Genomic DNA, 18,924 nt, shown 5'->3' on the forward strand with positions numbered 1-18,924 from the left:
ACTGGCGTCTGTTACTTCTTTTCTTTCTTTTTCCCCTCCTGATCCTTTTGTGACAGTGAGAGGTCCCCTCCAGCTCTCTTTCTGGATACTGTTTGAGAAATGGATATTCTGAGAGGCAGCTTTGGGGAGGGGGAGAAGGGGAAGGAGGATGGAGGGCCCACCCCACCAGGCACACCTGTTAGCACTCAGCCCTGCAAGGGCATCCCAGCATCCAGGAGCACAGACACGCCTTTGTGAGCAGCAGGAGGAGCAGTGACATGGAGCAGAGGTGGGAGTCCGTCATGGTATAAACATTGACAGATGCTGGCTCTGCCCCTCCCCCAGCTGCTTGTCCCAGGAAGGGCAGCTCTGGGCTGTAGGGTAGAAGGAGAGCTCCGTGAGGGCAGGGCTCTTTCGTTTCTGGTGCCTGGTACTCAGTCGGTGCCAAATAAGTCCTTGCGGACTGTGCTGTCACGTGGCTGTTCACAGCATCCAGTGTCCCCAACAATGGTCCTCCAGCCTTCACTCGGGAACCTTCTAAGAAGGGATGCAGTCCACTCCGAGGTAGCCCCTCTCTTCCACCTGGGGACAGCTCCCATGTGTGTTTTCCCTACCCAGAGCCTAAGAGAACTCCCCTTCTCCAGGACAGCCCCTCAGAGATCAGAAGATGTCTATCGTGCTCCCAAGATGTTCTCGCCCATCTCATGACATCTCTGGCCTTCCTGGTCTCACACTCTCTTCTGCCCCCCCCCCAACCAGCTCATGGCTCCCAGAACTACCGTGACCCTATCAGGGAGTGGCTGGCACCCCCCACCTCAGGGCAGAGCCAAGTGGGCACCTAAGCACCCCATCTCATCATCACCCTGCCCCACATAGAAGCGGGGCTCCCTGGTGACGCCCTTGGCCAAAGCTCTTCCCACCTGGCTTTGGCCCACACTCTCTAGTAGGTGGCTTTATTTTGATCTCACCTTACGAAACCACGGGAAATATTCTGGGAGTGAGGGATAATGAAGCCATTTTGGAAGGCGACCCTCCCAAGAACTGCCCTCTTTTTATTTTTATTTTTACTTATTTAGCCAGTTGGGGTTAAGTGACTTGTCCAGGGTCACACAGCTAGTGTCAAGTGTTTGGTGTGAGGCCAGATTTGAACTCAGGTCCTCCTGACTTCGGGGCCGGCGCTCTGTCCAGTGCACCACCTAGCTGCCCCAAGAACCGGCCTCTTGCTGAAACAAGTTTGTAGGTCATTTTTGCCTGATTTCAGAATGAATTGTTAATGGCCAGACAGAGGGAAAAACTCTTCCTGTGGGCTTTTGACCCTCTGCATCCAAGGTGACTCGCGCTTCCAGGAAGGATTTTGTGTGTCTTCAGAGAGAGAATCAGGAAGAGTAGGGCAAGAGGAACCCAAGATGGAAAGTGAGGGCCCCCCTCCGGGAGGGGTCCGGAAGCCATGTGTAGGTCATGGCTTGCCAAGGCCAGATGCGTTTCCCCCAGAGACGGGGTCAGTGTGGCCGGCGTGACTTGGGACCCCCAGCAAGGTGAGCCTTCTCCTGCCCAGCAGGACTGTGTCCTTCAGTGGCCTGGGGGTCTCTGCCTCCTCAGCCAGGGCTCATGTCCCCTGCAGACTGTCAGGATCCTTAGGGGCAAGGAAGCCGCTAGCTCCTAATTGCAGGCATGAGATAAGAACAGTGGGCGTGGGCCCCACTCTCTCCTGGAGGACTTTAATCACCCCTTGGCATTTGGCTCTCTCCTGGATTTCCACAATGTCACGATGACCAAAAAAGCCGTGAGAGTTAGAGGCAGCTGAGGCTGCTGTGGGTCTGCGCCAGCCACCGAGGAGGCTCTGGGTGAGGTTGATTCAGTCACAAGGTGTTTCCCGGGAAGGGAGGCTTTGAGTGCTAAGTGCTGATCCCTTGGAAAAGGTGAGGGCCTTGGATTGTTCCCATTTTTACAGTTGAGCACGCTGAGGAGAATAGAAGAGGTGAAGAGCTTTGCCCAGGTCACATAGCCAGTAAATGTCTAAGGTGGAATTTGCACTCAGACCTTCCTTACTCCAGACCCAGTGCTCTGTCCAGGGTGCTGCTCAGTTGAATGATGGAGAAATAGAAAGTACTGATTTATTGTGTGCTAATTCATGGGATCCAGGTGGGAGAAAACAGCCAGCCATGCTCTCTGCACACATGGGAGAGCTCAGCTGCCGGGTGGGCCCAGACAGCCAGGCCTCTTCCTTAATGCTGCCTCCACCGTGGATGATGGCACCGTCTGACGGGGCTGAGGTGGACGTTCTCTTGTGGGTCTTTAGCAGCAGCAGTTCCTGCTGTGGTTCCTGGAGGGCCGGCTGGGCGAGGGGACGGGGAAGGAGGGGGGCTATAGTGCCTCAGGGCAGTTGTGTCCAGGGCTGGGGGTCCCTGCCACTCTGACTGTAAGAAGTGGTGCTAGTGGTGAGGAGGGGACCGTCAGCTGTGATTGTGTCGCTCTTCGGACAGCGGCACCCCCAGCTTACGTGGGCCTCTCTTATGGGGAGGTGGGCGGTTCCCACTCAGGGTCTGCATCACATGGTATGGTCTGAAGTGGGGCGTGGGTTATGGCTTCTGACCAGGGCACAGAAGTGTTGGTGAAGCTGGCATCTCAGCCTTGTTTGGCAGCCTCCAGGACCCTGGCCTTAGAGGGGGAAGGCAGCCCTAGGCCAAGGTCATGCAGTGAATAAGCCCCCAAAACAGGATGTGAACACATGTCCTCCCTTTCCCAGCACCCTGGCTGTGAGGGTCAGTGGCTGATAACTAGTCGGGCCCCAGTCTTTTTGTGTAACTAATGACCACTTTCCCTGTCACTGCCCCTATCGGAAGCCACAGAAATGGGGTTAGCATGGGTAGAGTGGAGTCTCCCTGAGGGCAGGGCCCATCCCCCTCATGTACTCTGCCTCCCCTTCTCACACACACAGTCGCCTTTGCAGGGGGGGGCCCGAGGTGGGAGGGAAGGTGCCCTCCTGCCCTGGCATCTCCGCTTGAGCTCAGCTCCAAGTGACTGACCCCTCCCCCATCTCTCACGCCCACAGCAGCAGCAGGAGATGCTGGCGATGAAGCATCAGCAGGAGCTCCTGGAGCACCAGCGGAAGCTCGAGCAGCACCGCCAGGAGCAGGAGCTGGAGAAGCAGCATCGTGAGCAGAAGCTGCAGCAGCTGAAGAACAAGGAGAAGGGCAAAGAGAGTGAGTGCCTGGGAGGGGAAACCGAGGCGCTGGCCTGGTCGGCCCTCCTCGGGGTCTGCAGCTTCCTCGTTTGTGTTCAAGTAGATGGAAGCGTAATAGGACTTCTGATTAGATTTAAACGTTTCAGAGTCCATCTGGCAGATTTCCTAATGGATGGAGAATATGAAAAGCCGTAAAGTACCAGACGCACTGAGCACTTGCTCCCCAAACCCTGGTGGACGTTTGTGCAGGTCGGCTTGTTGTTCTAGAAGGTTTTGGAGCATGTGTGAGACACGGAGAGGGAGAAACTGCCTCAGTTTCCTCAGGTGTAAAATGGGATCTCAACAGCCCCACCTTTCCACAGTTGTCGTGAGGCTCAAAGGAGAAAATATTTATTTGGAGAGCTCTTAGCACAGAGCCTGGCACAAGGGAGGGGAGGAGGCTCTAGATGCTTCTCCCCTCCTCCTCTTCCTCCTTCCTTCCTTCCTTCTCTCCTCCCTCCCTTCCTTCTTTCCTCCCTTCTCTCCTCCTTTCCTTTCTTTTTCCCTCCCTTCACATCTCCAGGACATCAGACTCCTCTGGAGAGCACAGGCAGTCCCTCATCCCATTCCCACAACAGTTTGGTCTCTTTCACTGAGTTGCTGTATGTTCAGAGTTTTTCCTTCCCCGTCATTGGGAGGGCGTGAGTGTCTGGCCTGTTCGTGTCTAGTAAAGGGGTTGGTCTGGAGGCTGGGCTGAGACCGCCTCAGTGCTGCTCGTCCTGCTCCGTGCCCGGCCCCTCCCTGGATGCCAGGGCAGCACAGGTTGGTACACAGGCAGGAGCGTCAGAGGGGCTTTCTCACTTCACTTGTCCCAACGTGATCCAGGAAAACATCCCTGGAAGAAAGGGGGCTGGGATGGAGACCATGAAGTCCATGTGGGTGTGCCGGGCCCCTCCCCCTCTGCCGCCCCTCTCCCCGTGCAGCGCCCCCAAGACCGACTTCCCATCCCGGGGCTGGGTGGGGCTCCAGGGCTTTCCATTAGGGCCTAATGGCCCATCCTGCACAACCCATGAGGGTTTCATTCCCATCAATGAGATCTACTTGAATAGAGCCCGTTCCAGACTTAGAGCTATGTGTGAGTGTGACAGTGTGAGTGTGTGTGTGAAGAAGTGTGTTTGTGGAAAATGTGAATGTGTGTTTGAGTGTGTAAATGTGGGTGTGTATGTGAGGTGTTTGAGTGTGAAAACGTAAGTGTGTTTATATGAGAGAGAGAGTGTGTGTGTGTGTGTGTGTGTGTGTGTGTGTGTGTGTGTGTGTGTGTGTGTTTCAGACCCAGGACTGAATGCGTAGAAGGAACTTTGAGGGCCGGAGAATCTGCTGCAGATCCCTCGCCCTCTCACCAGTCTCAGGGGTTTAGTAGGCACCTTGCATGGGCACACTTTGTTCTAGGTGCTGAGGGCAGAGAGAGAAAGGCAAGCAAGGCCTGCCCTCAGGCAGCTTGCAGGCTGGTTGGGGAGCAAGAAATAAAGCCTAGAAGACTTTTTCAGTGGTTCAGTCTCCGAGCATGTGCGGAGCCTAGCGGCTCCCCCCCCCCCCCCCCCCCCCCCCCCCCCCCCCCCGGCCAGCTGTGGACAGCCTGTAGAAGCCTCCTGGGCTCCAAGGTCCACCTGCAGCCCTCCTGCCTAGGGCCATCCCCAGGCCTTCACCAAGTCTCCATTCTACTCCCTCCTCCAGGAAGCCTCCCCACCCCCTTAATTCCAGGGCCTCCCGTTCCTGGTTGCCTTTGTGTCCTGGATGTGGCCTGTTTGTATCCATTGGCTACATTAGATTGGAAACTCCTCGAGGACAGGCGCTGTCTTTTGCCTCTTTTTGTGTCCCCGGCACTAAGCCAAGGGCCTGGCACACGCTGCCGTTCACTTATTTTTCAGCCACGTCCAATTCTTCATGACCCCCTTTGGGGTGTTCTTGTCAAAGGTCCTGGACTGGTTCGCCATTTCTTTCTCCAATGCATTTTACAGATGAGGAAACTGAGTCAAAGTGACTTGCCCAGGGTCACACAGCTAGTAAGTGTCTGAGGCCAGATTTGAACTCTGGTCTTCTGTCCAAGCCTGTCACTCCATCCACTGTGCCACCCAGCTGCCACTTGGCACATATAGCAGCTGCTTAATAAATGTTGATTGACTGTTTCAACCTATAATGTCCCTGAAATCAGACAGTCTTGCCCCCAAGGCAGCTCTGGCCACTCGGTCACGTGTCCAGGCATATCACAGGCGTGTCTGTCAGCCCCGCCCTCCACACAGCTCCGCAAAGCGACGGGGCTGCCGGGACAGAGCAGGCTGCCTCCTGGAGCTCGGAGGCATGGAGGCGTTTGGTCCAGCCCTTATCCGTGAGGGAATCTCCTCCAGCCATCCAGTCCTGTGGTCAGTCCACAAGTATCTGCTAAGTGCCTGCTGTAGTGCCAGGGATTCAGAGAAAGGCAAAAGCCAGTCCCTGCTCTCTTGCCACTACGGGGCGCCACGATGGATCTAGCACCAGGCCTGGGGCTGAGAAGACCCAAGTTCAAATCTAGCCTCAAACACTTTACTGGCCGTGTGATTCTGGGCAGGTTACTTAACCAATGTCTACCTCAGTTTCCTCAACTGCAAAATGGGGATAATAACAGTACCTCCCTCTGAGGGCTGTTGTGAGGATCCAGTGAGATCCAGTTTGTAAAGCTCTCAGCACAGTGCCTGGCACACAGTAGGCGCTGTACAAATGTCAGCTGTTATTATCATTCATGGGAGAAACAACCTGTAGATATCTAGGCCCATAGGAAATATCCGTGGAGCGGAGAGAAAGCCGTGAAAGCCTCCTCCCCCAGGACTGAGCAGAGCTGGCTGTGGTTTTAGGCTTAGATGACTATATATATGATATAACGTATTATATAAATAATATAAAATATATTACATGTTTATATTATCATTATTTATTAGGTTTTATTATGATTTGTAAATGGGGGTATGTGCACATGCTACATAGATCCAACCCCCTACACACATGTGCATGCACAAATACACGTGAACGGATGGTTGTGCCCCCTCCCACACCCCATGTGTCCGGCAGGCCCTTTGGCCCATCTCCCTGGCTTCTGGGGGGGCTCTTCCTGAGCTCTTGAGGACCGTGGACACCCACCAGTGCCACCATCCACCTTTCTGGGTCAGCCTGGGGGGTCACTGGGTGGGGAAGGCAGCCACTCCCTTGACAGCATCCCTTCTAGGGTGGCTGTCAGGACAAACAGGAGCATCCAGGAAGCATGTAGTGTGCACATGCCTAAGGCCCATACTACTTGTACATGCCCCTCACATGCATGTACATACCACACATCACACACACATACCGCACGCCATCCCCAAGGAGTCGTGTATGACCAGGCCCCTTCTTTGCACTGGGTGTTTCCTGGGCCCTGATCTCTAAGCCCCCCAGCCCTGGAGGACGCAGGGACAGGCAGGAAGGCCAGGCAGCAGAGGGGCTCACGTGAGTTCTGGGTCATCCTTTCTCCTCGGGTTTTGGAGGAGGCATCTCCAGCCCCGGCCCATGGGTAGGCAGGAGGCTCGCGCCCCACAGGTTCACTTCATTAGGATTTTTCCAAAGCAGGGCGGCTAGTAAAGAGCATGAAAGTAAAGGCTGGAATGTTCAGCTGATTGATTTCCAGCAGAACAGAAACCCAGCAAATCCTCATTTTTCCAGTTAAAAAACAAAAGCATCTTACTTGCTCCAAATCAGGACCATATTAAAACTTTCCAATAAAATATTGTCTTGTGGCTTGGAAAATATGGAAGGCTTCAGCCTTGTAGAATGTTTTTGGTCCTTCTGTAAACAAGAGAAAACAATGTTTTTGATTGGCTCCACGGTGCCCTCCCTTCCCTCTTGGCCAGCCTCCCTTCACCTACCCTCCCACTTCCCCAGGAGCAAGAGACCATGGGATGGTGAGACTGGGAGCAGCCCTCGGAATCTGTGTGGCCTCCCCACCGCAAGCTTTTCTCTCCCCGCTGTGCCAGCTGCCCCGAGCCCCAGGGGCCGCATTCCTCGCTGGGCCCCACAGTTAGGAAGGGCCTGGATGATCTGCCCACAGGAGAGGGGCTGAGATGGTAAAGAAAGGGCATGGCCTGCGGGCCGGGGCTTGTGTCACCCTCGGGAGAAGACTCCAGGCAGGCTTGAGAGTGGCCTCTAAGCCACAGACTTTCATTGGCCAAAAGCAAACAGCAAGCATTTGTTAAACTCCTGCTGTGTGCTACATACTGTGCTAAGGGCTGAAGATACAAAGGATAGAAAAAAAAAACCGTCCCTGCCCTCAGGGGGCTCACAGTTTAAGGGGGGAGGCAGCCTGCAAACAACTGAGCACATGCAGGTTGTAGCCAGTGTAGACAGAGGGAAGGGCATCTCCCAGGGCTGTCTGTGTGTCTGAGCGTGTCTGTATATGAGTGTGTGTGTGTGGTGTGTGTGTGCATCTGTGTGTCTGAATGTGAGTGTGTGTGGTGTGTGCGTGCATGTCTGTGTGTCTGTATGTGAGTGTGTGTGGTTGTGCGTGCATGCCTGTGTGTGGTGTGTGCATGCGTGTCTGTATGTGTGCACGCATGTGTGTGTGGTGTGTGCGTGCATGTCTGTGCGTGTGTGAGTGCATGTCTGTGTGTGTGTGTGCATGTCTGTGTCTGAGCGTGACTGTGAGTGTGTGTGGTGTGTGCGTGCATGTCTCTGTGTGTTCGTGGGGGGGGTGCGTGCATGTCTGTGTTGGCACATGTGAATGTGTCCATGTGCAGCACCTGTATGGGCGTGTCTGTGATGCCTGCGTGCAGGGCGGGTGCCTGTGAAGACTGTCTTTGTCCCTCCCCCCTGTGGTGCTAGGCGGACCTAGGCCTGAGTTTGCACCTGTCTTTCTTGCAGATGAGCCCCTCCCCCAGGCGGCTGTGGCTGCAGGCGGTTATTCAAAGCCCAGAACAGAAAGCCCTCTTCCGACTCCTCTTTGCCTTCACTAAATCTGCATTTTCAAGCTAGGGGCACAGTGATGTAAAGCAGGCCCCCCCCCCCACTTCTCTCCCAGAGGCCCCCGGGGCCCCAGCTGAGTCCCCTCCTGGCTCTTGTTGCAGGTGCCGTGGCCAGCACCGAAGTCAAGATGAAGCTTCAGGAGTTTGTCCTCAACAAGAAGAAGGCCCTGGCGCATCGCAGTCTGAACCACTGCATCTCCAGTGACCCTCGCTACTGGTATGGGTAAGTGGAGGGCTGCCGGGCCATCCTGGAGGTGGGGGCAGGGGCTCAGCACCGTGGCCAGAAGTCTGGGGAGCCGCAGGCTGCCTTTCCCCCTCCTCCCGCTCCTCCTCCCTGCCTGCCTGCCTGCCTGCCTGCCCAACTCCGCAGCCCCCGGGCTCCCCAGCCCAGGCCGTTCTTGGAGCTTGGCCCAAGGCAGCATGACGCCTGGTTCCAGGGGCTGCCTCACTGCTCGGGGTCTTTACCAGGAAACCAGCTGGGGCTTCAGGAGGCAGGAGCTGCAGTCGACCCCAGGGAGTGCTGGGGGGGAGGGGACTTCTAGCCTGGCACTTCCCCACGCCCTCTTCTGCCCATCGCCCATTGGCAGCCAAGGCCAAGCAAGAGGGTGAGGAGGGCTCGTCTTCCTCCCCCTTTCCATCCGCGCCAGTTCCTCGGTCTGACAGAAGCAGGTTGCCTCACGTTAGCGGGGCTCACGGTCCCGACCTCCCTCTCACCCTGTGCCCCTGCAGAGCCAGCCTGGTTCTGGGCCAAGACCAGAGACCTCACTAGGCAGCCTCATCCAGTCTGGGCCTACCCCCCACAGCACCTGGCGCACAGTAGGCATTTGGGAAATGCTTACCGACCCGTCATGATGAGGATGGTGTCCGGCCCTGCCCTCAAGTAGCTGGGCTCTAGGGGACTCTGACGGCCCAGACCACCCAGCGTAAGGGCAGTGCGCCCCTGTGCGTGTTCATGTACTAGGAGCTCGTGACGGTGGCTAACGTTTGTATGGTGCTGACTGTGTGTCAGGCACCGTGTGGTGGACTGAGGCAAGCACAGGTGAGGTGAGTTGACTTGCCCAGGGTCACGAAGCTGGTAAGCGCCTGAGGCTGGATGGGAGTCCAGACCTTCCCGAATCCAGGCCCAGTGCTCTGTGCTCTGTGGCACCACCTGCATTCACGTGTGGAACCCACGGTATTTAGAGCGTCTCGGGTACAGCCAGTGATGGAGATGAAGGAACTTTGGAAACTGTCTAGTCTAAAGTCCTTAATTTTCAGTTGAAGAAACTGAGGCCCAGAGGGTTGAAGGGACTATAAAATAAAGGGCAGAGCTGTAATTCGAACTCGGGGCCTCCCACTCGAAATCCTTCCCTCTTAGATGGTGTGGGGGGGTTTTAGCGGAAGCTCCAAATCAGCGAAAATCCCAACCGCCCATTGCCCAGAGGAAGGGTCTTAGAATGAGCCAGAAGGAGCGTCCAAAGCCCCTGGGGCCTTGGCAATAGCGCTAGACTGGACGTCCCCCGAGGGCCTCCTCAGGCAGACGGTTCTGCCCTGGCTGCTCATTGGCATCTCCTGGCCCGAGCTGACGGTCCTTGCCTTGGGGGGCTGCCCTTTGCTGTCTCCCCAGTGCAGCGCCTGGCAGGTCTCGGTGCTCAGTAAATGTGGACTGATTGACTGCTCAGCTTGGCCACGGCGCCCCACACCCTCAAGCTCATGCTGCTTAGTGGGTTGGGGGCTCCCACTCCTGTGGGTAAAAGTGGCAGCTCCAGTCCTCCCTCTGAGAAACTCGGGGAGGATGGTGAAGAGCTCCTGAGTGGCCTGGGCACGAGGTGGAGGCCAGGGAAGGCTGAGGGGAGAGCGGCATTTTAGTGCAAAGAGAATGGAGGAGAGGAAAAGCGGGAGGGATTTCAGGGGCCAGGGGCTTGGCGTGTCAGAGTCCTCCTCCCAGGATCCCTTTGAAAGCTTGGTGATTCTTGGCTTCCCACCCAGTCTCCTCTGACCCCAAATCCTGTTTAATTAAGGGTGGTCGAGAGTGTCTAGTCTGACTGTCTCACAGAGGTTAGTGGAGACCTAGGGGGGGAACATGACTCCCCCAAAGTCACCCCAGTGGTCAGGGGCAGGGCAGCTGCTTGATACAGCGGGCCTTCCCCAGACCTCTGTTCTGTAGGACCGCCTACTGAGGCAGAGGCCCTGCACAGGCTTGCTTTGGGTGAGAAAAGTGAACCCCAAAAGGGCTTAGCTAGTGAGGAAACTGGGGAGAGAGAGGAGAGAGACAGAAGAGAGAGAGGCCCGTCAGCCGGGTCGGTCAGAGGTGAAGGGAGCTTTGAAAGCTCACAGTCAGGAATGTCCTGCTTTGGCTTCTTGTCAAGGTGACGGTCGTTCCCTGCCCAGCCTCAGTTTCCTCATCTGTAAAATGTGGTGGTAGATGGGATGAGTTCCCTGTGATGTCAGGGCCCAAAGGTGAAGAGCCCAGACTCGTGCCTCTGGGGCTTCTGTCAGGGAGTGGGAAGACCAGGCCTCTGAGGAGCTGGGACCCCAACAGGCTGTCCCCCAGCAGCCCGGTCTCCCTGGCACCTGGCACCTGCAGGTGCGGGTGTTTGCCTGCTCAGATAAGTCAGCAAATTGGCAAATTTGCTTCAGGTCATTAAGTAGATTAGGTTCATCAAAAGACATTTAAGATGCGAGCAGGAACGAGAGTTGGCAAAGTGGCTGAAAGGTGTGTGCGCCTCTGTGGCCCCCACAAGTCCCCCTTCTCTGCTCATGGCGCAGGGGGCCTGGAGCCGTCTTGCCCAACCCCTTCATTGTACCCAGGAAGGGTGGCCCGCCGCCCGCAGAGCACCCTGCCCCCAACCTTCTTTTCTTGCCACCCAGCTGTCAGCAGGATGAGGGTTGGGTACATACCATCTCTCCATATGCTTTATATAGTGCTCTAAGTCTTACTTGTCACAGGAATAAATACAGATAACTCAGAAGGAATTCTGAGCCCGCCTGAGGGAGGATTCTATCCTTTCTTCCCCTCTGGTCCTTTCTAGTCTCCCAGGGGGTGGTCAGCCTTCCAGTGAATCTGCCCCAGTGGAGTGCAGGCCTTTATCAGGCTTGGCGCCTGCCCTCAGGGAGCTTCCATCCCACTGGAGGAGAAACGCCCATGTAAATCAGCGTGTCTATACTGCCAGGGGCCAGGAAAGGCTGCAGGAGGAGGGCTGTGCTTGATCCCACTCTGTAATGAAGAGAGGGGTTCTTGGAGGCCAAGGTGAGAGGAGAAAGCATTCCCGCCATGGGAAATGGCAGTCAGGGAGGCAGAATTGAGGCGGGGTTAGCCGCACTGGCCCCGCCACTGTGGGCGCTCTCTTTCCTGGGCCCTCGGCTGGGAATGATGGTGTGAGTGGAACCCTCTGAGACCCAGAGGTGGGTGCCACAGGATGGGGCTCGCCCACCGAGCTCGTCCTGAGTGTCTCTGCTGGCACGGACCCTCCAGCGCGCTAAGTTTTATTTCATCTTTTTTCCCGTCTGCAGGAAAACTCAGCACAGCTCCCTGGACCAGAGCTCCCCGCCCCAAAGTGGGGGCCCGGCAGCCTACAATCACCCTGTGCTGGGGATGTATGACTCCAAAGACGACTTTCCTCTTAGAAAAACAGGTCAGTGTGCCGGCCCGACGGCATGTCCACGTCCAGGGATGGCTGAGAGCAGGGGGAAGCGTTGAGGGTGGGGTAAGGGGCGTCCCCCGTGTCCAGGCTGATCCCAGAACTGCCATGAGATGCCACAGATGCACACAGCTGCAGCCCTGGCATTTCTCCTGGCCCAGCTCTGGGTGACAGCAGTGGCCCAGTGCCCTCAGACATGCCTCCCCTGGGGCCACGCTTGCGTGGGTGAACGTGGAACCTCCAGACCTTCAGACCCTAGATCTAGACCTGGAATCCAGTCCTTCCCCCCCATCTTACAGATGAGTAAACTGAGGCCCAGTGACTGGCCCATGATCACACAGCTAGGCAACAGGAGAGCCAAGCTTTGAACCCAGGTTCCCTGATCCGTCAGACTGACGCAGGGAGTTAGAAGCAGCCTTCAAGGCCATCCTGATTCATGTTGCAGACGTCGGCCCTGATGCCCCCAGAGGTTAAGGGGCTGACCTAAGGCCACCCAGGGAGGAAGTGATGGTGGCAGGATCGAAACTCACTGTGTGCCAGGCACCTCGGGGGGACACTTGCAGCAGCTGTGTATGGAGAAGATACAGGATGAATAGGGGATAGCCGAGAGAGAAAAGGCGCGGAGAAGAAGGAACAGCCTTTGGTTCTTGGCTGCTCATTCGGCCACATCCTACTCCCCGTGACCGCATCCAGGGTTTTCTTGGCAAAGGTCCTGCAGTGCTCTGCCATGTCCTTCTTCATATCATTACAGATGAGGACACTGAGGCAAACAGGGTGAAATGATTTCCCCAGGGTCCCACAGCTAGTGAGTGAGACGGGCTTTGAACTCAGGTCTTCCTGACTGTGTGCTGTGGCGCCTCCTAGCTGCCTCAATAACGATGGCAGTAGCTGACGCTTCTGTTGCACTGAACCGTGTGCCAGGCACTGGTCTGAGCACTTGAGGAATATGATCTCCTTTGCGCCTCCCAACAACCCTCAGAGGCAGGTGCGGCTGCAGTCCCCTTTTACAGATACGGAAACTGAGGCAGACAGATTCAGAGTGACTGGCTCGGAGTCACACACCTAGGAAGGGCCCGAGGCGAGTGCCCTCTCCACTGGGCCACCCAGCTGCCCACTAACCGGGGGGGGGGAATTGGGAAAGTGTTTCTGTAGAAGGTGGGGTATGGGAGGGAGATGAGGAGGGAGAGGGTGCCAGGCATGGGGGACAGCCAGTGCACGTGCCCCGCGTCGGGACACAGAGGGTTTTGGGTGGCAAGCAGCCAGGGGAGGGGGCCAGGTAGGGAAGGGCTTTAAAAACAGCAGAAAGGATCTTGTCTGGTCCTGGCAGTGATGGGGGATCAGACTTGGGCTGCAGTCGGGGCCCTGGGGCTTTGTTAAGGGGACAGCTCCCGGCAGCCTCGGAGAAGCTGAGTGTCCCCCCTCCCCAGCCCCCGTCTCCCGAAAGCGGTCACTGCCTTTTATGTTGCCACAATCTCCCAGATTGGGAGGGTTCCTGTTTCCCTGGTAAGCGTGAGTGTCTGGGCTTGTGAAATACTTTTAAAAATAAAAAAGGGAAGAAGGAGGAGGGGGGAGGGGCAGGAGCAAGTGGCCGGCTGTCCAGTCAGCTGCTTGGTCGGCCCCTCCTCCCCCCAGCCAGTGTAGCTTCTCTCAGAAGAAACACGTGACCCAGACTTGAGTCAGCTCTGAGGAGCATTCCTGGAAAAGGCCTCCTTTGTGAGCCCGTGCCCAGGCCCCCAGCAGTGGCCAGCTTGCTCCTTCCTGTGTGGTGGCCGTCGGACTTGTCCGGGAAGGCTCACCCCCTTGGGCCCAGCCGCCATCTTGCCCTTGCCTCTTCCCCAGTGGCTCCAGCGCCCATCTGTGCTGCTTGGGAGAGGAGCCTCTGAGCAGCACGGATGATTCAGGAAGCCACAGAGCCAGCGTTTATATTACAAAGAAAGGGTTGGCCTTGCCAACGCTGGTGTGAACCCGGCTCAAGGGGAATGTTGAAACTACTTAGAAGGCAGCCTTTTCAAGCACCCTCAAGTGTTTAAGAAGTATCTATTTACAAATAGTGGGTAGGCCAATTCTCAGTCCTCCTCCTCCCTCCTTAGAAACCGGTCCCCCAGGATCGTCCCGAGGCAGCCCCTCATTAACTTGGTTCTGGTTAGAGAACACTCTTGAAAGAACATTAGATAATATTTGGGTATTCAGTCAGCAAACATTTATTAATGGGAGTCTGGCCAGTCATCCCTGCCCGCAGGGAGCCTCAGCGCCTTCCTCAGCTCCTAGAATCGCCCCTCCCTTATCCGTGGGCCTTCCTTACAGTGAGTCCCTGAGGCTTTGTTGCATCTTTTCCCCTCTTTGCGTCCAAAGTGACACCTCCTGGGGTCAGGCCCAGTACTCAGCCCTTGGGGTGTGAAGACAGGGGTGAGAAGGCCCCTGCCTCAGAGAGCTTCCATTCTGCTGCAAAGTGCAGCTGGACTTTCTGGTTATCAGGCACCCTGGTATTTTTTAATCTAGGAGGCTTTATGTTTGCTCAGTGAACGCATGAGAGAAGGGATACAGTCCCATCTGACAGATGAATAAATTGAGGCTTAGAGTTGATGTGGCTGGGGAGGATGGTGGTGACTTGTGGCATCTAGATGTGTCTCGTTTGTGGCTCTGGTTCATCTTGATGGATTTCGATGGCTAGGACCACCAGGGGCCTTGGAGATCAGATCCTCCTTGCCAACCTGCTCATTTTATTTATGGGAAAACTGAGACATTCAGCTAGCAGGGCTGAGACTAGACCCCTTGGTCTCCAGCGGGGATGCCAGGGCCAGGGAGTGAGAAGCCCCCGGTTTCTTGGTGTCTTTGGGATGGGAGAAGGGCCTTTAGATCTCCTCAGGTCCAAAGCGCTAATGGACACGTGACTCCCCCCTCTCTCGACTCTGCTGGAATACCGCCAGTGAGGGGACCAGGAACGTGCTTTCTTTGGGTCAGAGCTAATTGAGAGCACCTCCTTTCTCATTTGGGAACTGAAATCCCCTCTGTAACCTCTTCCTGCTTGCTCCTGCCCCTGGCCTGGGCCCACCCTCCAGCCCTCCTCCCCTCCCCTCCCCACTCTCTTGGGCCCCAGGCTCGTCTTTAGTAAGCCTGGTCCCCACCTGCACCCTTCTGGACACATGCTCCATTTTCTCAGCATCCCTCATAAAACCCAAACTGAATAATCCTGCAGGCAGGTGCAGTCTGACCCGATCCGGCCAGTGGGAAGCGAGACCTTCTTTGTGGATGCTGCGCTTCTGTTCTGTTACTTAAGGGAACAACGTTGGGGGGCTGGGGTCGAGGGTGATTCACAAATCTCGCCGTCCACTAAAACTGTTTTGGCTGTTCCCGTGTCCGCTGCTGTCCTTAAACAGACCTCTACATGAACAGTTGGTTTGTTTAAATTTAATTTAGTTTTATTTCCAAATGAAGATTGACCTTCTCTGCGTCCCCCCTGCCAATTGAGAAACCAAAAATAATAACAAAGCTTGTTTCTAAGGTGTGTTATCACCTTTAGCAGGCCAGATTCCTGCCTGGTCATGTCCCAAACCTGCCTGCCTCGGTCCACCCTCAGAGTCCATCAGCCACGTCTGCCATCACATCTCCGGAGTCATAGCTCAGCTAGTCATTGCATTGGCCCTTCAGGCCGTCTGTCTCTACAGCATGGTTTCTGGTTCTGCTCAGCTTGCCCTGCTTCGGCACACACAGATCCCCTCTGTTTCTTTGAAATCGCTTCCTTCACTGTTTACGGCACAATAGCATTCTATACCATTCATACATCATAACTTGCTCATGTGTGCCCCAGTTGATGGGCATCCCCTCCGTTTCCAATTCTTTGCCACCACAAAAAGAGCCACTCAAAATAGTTTTGTCCATGTGGGTCTTCTTCCTCTCTTTTTGATCTCTTTTAGGTAAAGACCTAGTAGTGGCATAGATGGGTCAGAGGGCGGCACCATTTAATAGCTCTGGGGGCATTGTTCCAGATTGCTTTCCAGAATAGCTGGACCCGTTCACAGCACCACTAAGTCATCAATAGACCTGTTTTCTCCAGCCCTCCTACCATTTGTCCTTTTTTTGGAGGTGTGGAAGGGGTCAACATTTCCAGTAGGAGGGTATGAAATACAATTTCAGAGTTTTTCTAATTTGCGTTTCTCTACTTAGTAGTGATTCAGAGCATTTTTTTCCCATATGGGTACTAATAACTTGGATTTCTTCTTCTGAAAACTCCCCATGTATATCTTTTGACCATTTATCAATTGGGGAATGGCTCTTATTCTTATAATTCTTATAAATTTGGATCAGTTCCCTATCTATCTTGAAAATGAAGCATTTATCAGAGTAACTCGCAGCAAAGATTTTTTTCCCACTTAGCTGCTTTTGAACTGTTTGGTTTTGGGGCCTAAGTGAAGGACTTTACATTTATCCTTCATAGGAGTCTTATACTGATGTGGACTTATTCCTGTTTCAGTTCACTGATCATTGTTTCAAAGATCATGTCCTCTCCAGCAGATTGAATGGCTCTTCCAGGTTTGTGTTAACAGTAACTCTTCATCTAAGTCATTGGATCTTGGATTTTGGAGGCCATCCAGCCCCACTCCCTCATTTTACAGAAGAGGAAACTGAGGCAAACAAAGGTGACATGACTTGCCAGAGATCACGCAGCTAGGAAACATCTAAGGCAAAAATTGAGCTCTGATCCACTGATCAATAGCCGTCTGTAATGTACTTTTTCAGACAGAGCATGTCAAAGAGTTCTCTTGGAAACCACATCTCTCCCTCTTCTTGACTGGTCAGCGACTGTACTTTCCAAGTTTTGTGCTTTTGGCTGCATCCCTTTCCAGCTGCCTTTCCTTGTAAAGCCTTGTTTTTCTCAAGTTTAGAATGTGTGCTAGTGTGTGTCCAGGGCTCTCCTCCCGGATGTCCCGTGCTCACTGTGTGCCTCAGTTCCCATCTTTGTCTGCTGTTCCTTCTTGTTCCTCAGAATTGGATCGAGAGGAGTGGTGCTCACAACCTTGCTTGTTCTGAGTTTGAATAGGGAAATGTGTCCTCAGGGCAGGAATTCACAGGCCTGGCCCTATCAGTGCCGTGCTGTACATCGAGTGATTTGCCCACCTTACCTGACCAGACGAAATGGGGGAAGAGTTGGGTAGTGTGTATTCGAAATGCATCCCTTGCTTCCACTTGACTGGGTGGTCTGTGACGAGCCTCCATAACAGTATCATTTCCTTCTCTCCTTATCCCTTCTCCCTAGAGACAGACTCAACTTTGAATTTTTAAGAGTGTTTTTATAAGTGGTGTGTGCATGCGTGTGTGTTCATGTACGTGTTAGTGCTTGGAAGATAACCAGCAGTTTGGATGTCACCCACCACATCCTCTTCTAGGGAATCTTTCTGGGGGGAGTTTCCCCTATATGCTGACTAGAAGCATTAGCTATACCAAGCCCTCCATTTCTAACTGCTGAATGTATTGTCTCATATCTTTTAAAATCTCACCCACAAAAATTCCTTATCTTCCTTTATCTTGTAGACTTTAGAGTGAGGGTGGGGGTCCCTCAAGGAGAGGCTTCAGCTCAGAACTCAGAAGGCTATCTGCCATCAGATTGTGTCTCTTCTTTCATAAAAACATACCCTCCTGCACAACATGCCTTTTATGTGGTTTGCTAAGTATTGAAACCTGAAGGATGCAGAGAGTGGGGAGGGGTGGAGAGCAGAGCTGGGCCCATCCCCAAATCTGGTTCACATCCCAGCAGCCCGTTCTGCAAGAGTGAACAGGGCTGGCCGAGATTGCTGGCTTCTCTGGTGCCATTTTGAGCCCTGCCCTTTCCCCATCCTTTCACGAGGTTTGGTCGCTAATCGGTAGCATACAGCGTTAAATCCGTGAGGTCTGTGAGGTCGGCACGGATCTTCACTGACTGGCTGATTGCTGGACCTTGTCTCTAGGGTGACCTAGAGAAGGAGCCCGTGGCACTGACACTCGCTGACATCCTTCCCTCTCAGCTTTGGCTGTGGGAGGAGTTGTCTTCCCTTCTTGCCCACCTGGATCCCGCAGCTGTCCCTGAGCTTTACGGCTGGTTAACTCAGCCCCAGTCTGTGGCTCGGAGGGCACGGCCCCCTGCCTGGACTCTGCTTGGTCAGGGAGCAGCTTTCCTTCCAATATAATTCCATGCCTCCCAATTTGGAGAGTATTGTGGGCCCTCCCCCTTGTCTCCTCCCAGCCCCCCAGGGAGGCTGGAGCTGCACAGGATAGGCCCTCTAAGGGAGTGTGAGGAAGCGGAGGCTCGGGGTGGAGGAGGCCTCAGAACCCCAGCCTCGGGCTCACACTCCCATGTTGTTGCCATCGCTGTGGACAGAGCCCAGGTGCTGCCACTTGTCTTCAGAGGGTGACGGGTGATGAGTCTGTACGGGGGTGGGGTGAGTGGGGGCAGGGAGGGAAGGAAGACAAAGACAAACCCATGAGTTTGGCCGAATCAGGGCCTAGCCTGGGGCCTTCCCCCAGGGCAAGTCTTCAGGGATGGAGAGAGGAAATCCAGCCAAGCCCACTCTCCTCCTTCTGCCTCTGGGGCCTTGGATGCTGGGCTGGGGGATGCGGGGAGGCTGGGCTGAGCTCTTCTGCCCGTGAGCTCAGCTGGCCTGATTTCTTTTGCACAGGACTATAGTGTTTTTCCAGCATGTTTCATTGCCAGCAGTTAATCACAGGGTGTTTATTGAGTGCCCACAACACACCAGGCACTGAACTCGGTGTCGGGACACAGCCAGTGAGTGACCGTCTCCTTCACAAGGATTCCCAGGGGGAAGCTACCGAGGACCTCACAAGGCCCGACGGACTGGCTACTCTTCATCTTGGGGACCAGCAGAGCTGCTAGCAGCCACTCAGAGGCAGGGCTCGAACCCAGGCCCTTCTTGCTATGAGGCAGCTGGTGGTGGGAGGGTCAGGAAGTGCTTCAAGCAAAAGGTGGGGCTGGGGCTGCCTTTTGAAGACACATCCCAGGCTGCCCCCGTGCCCCGAGAATTGCTGCCTTCTCCTACCATAGGTAAATCACAGTGACTCTGGGCCTCAGTCTCCCCATCTGAAAAGGGACTGCCTGGTCTCAGGACTCCCTCTGAGCTCTCAATCCTCTGATCCTTCTTCAGAAGACATC

The 18,924-nt window shown here is 54.9% G+C and overlaps 1 protein-coding gene across 3 annotated transcripts in view; it reads left to right on the top strand.

Moving 5' to 3' along the window:
• Positions 1 to 18,924, top strand: part of HDAC4 (histone deacetylase 4) — a 290,128-nt gene that overhangs the window by 186,661 nt on the left and 84,543 nt on the right. For all 3 annotated transcript variants that reach the window (XM_078154602.1, XM_078154603.1, XM_078154604.1), the window contains 3 exons: positions 3,032 to 3,182; positions 8,266 to 8,386; positions 11,656 to 11,777. In XM_078154602.1, the coding sequence (XP_078010728.1) occupies positions 3,032 to 3,182; positions 8,266 to 8,386; positions 11,656 to 11,777 (394 nt within the window). The remainder of the gene's footprint in view (positions 1 to 3,031; positions 3,183 to 8,265; positions 8,387 to 11,655; positions 11,778 to 18,924) is intronic.

This window comes from Phascolarctos cinereus, unplaced genomic scaffold (assembly GCF_003287225.1).
Source record: "Phascolarctos cinereus isolate Bilbo 61053 unplaced genomic scaffold, phaCin_HiC Scaffold_5;HRSCAF=322, whole genome shotgun sequence".
NCBI classification, from domain to species: Eukaryota; Metazoa; Chordata; class Mammalia; order Diprotodontia; family Phascolarctidae; genus Phascolarctos; species Phascolarctos cinereus.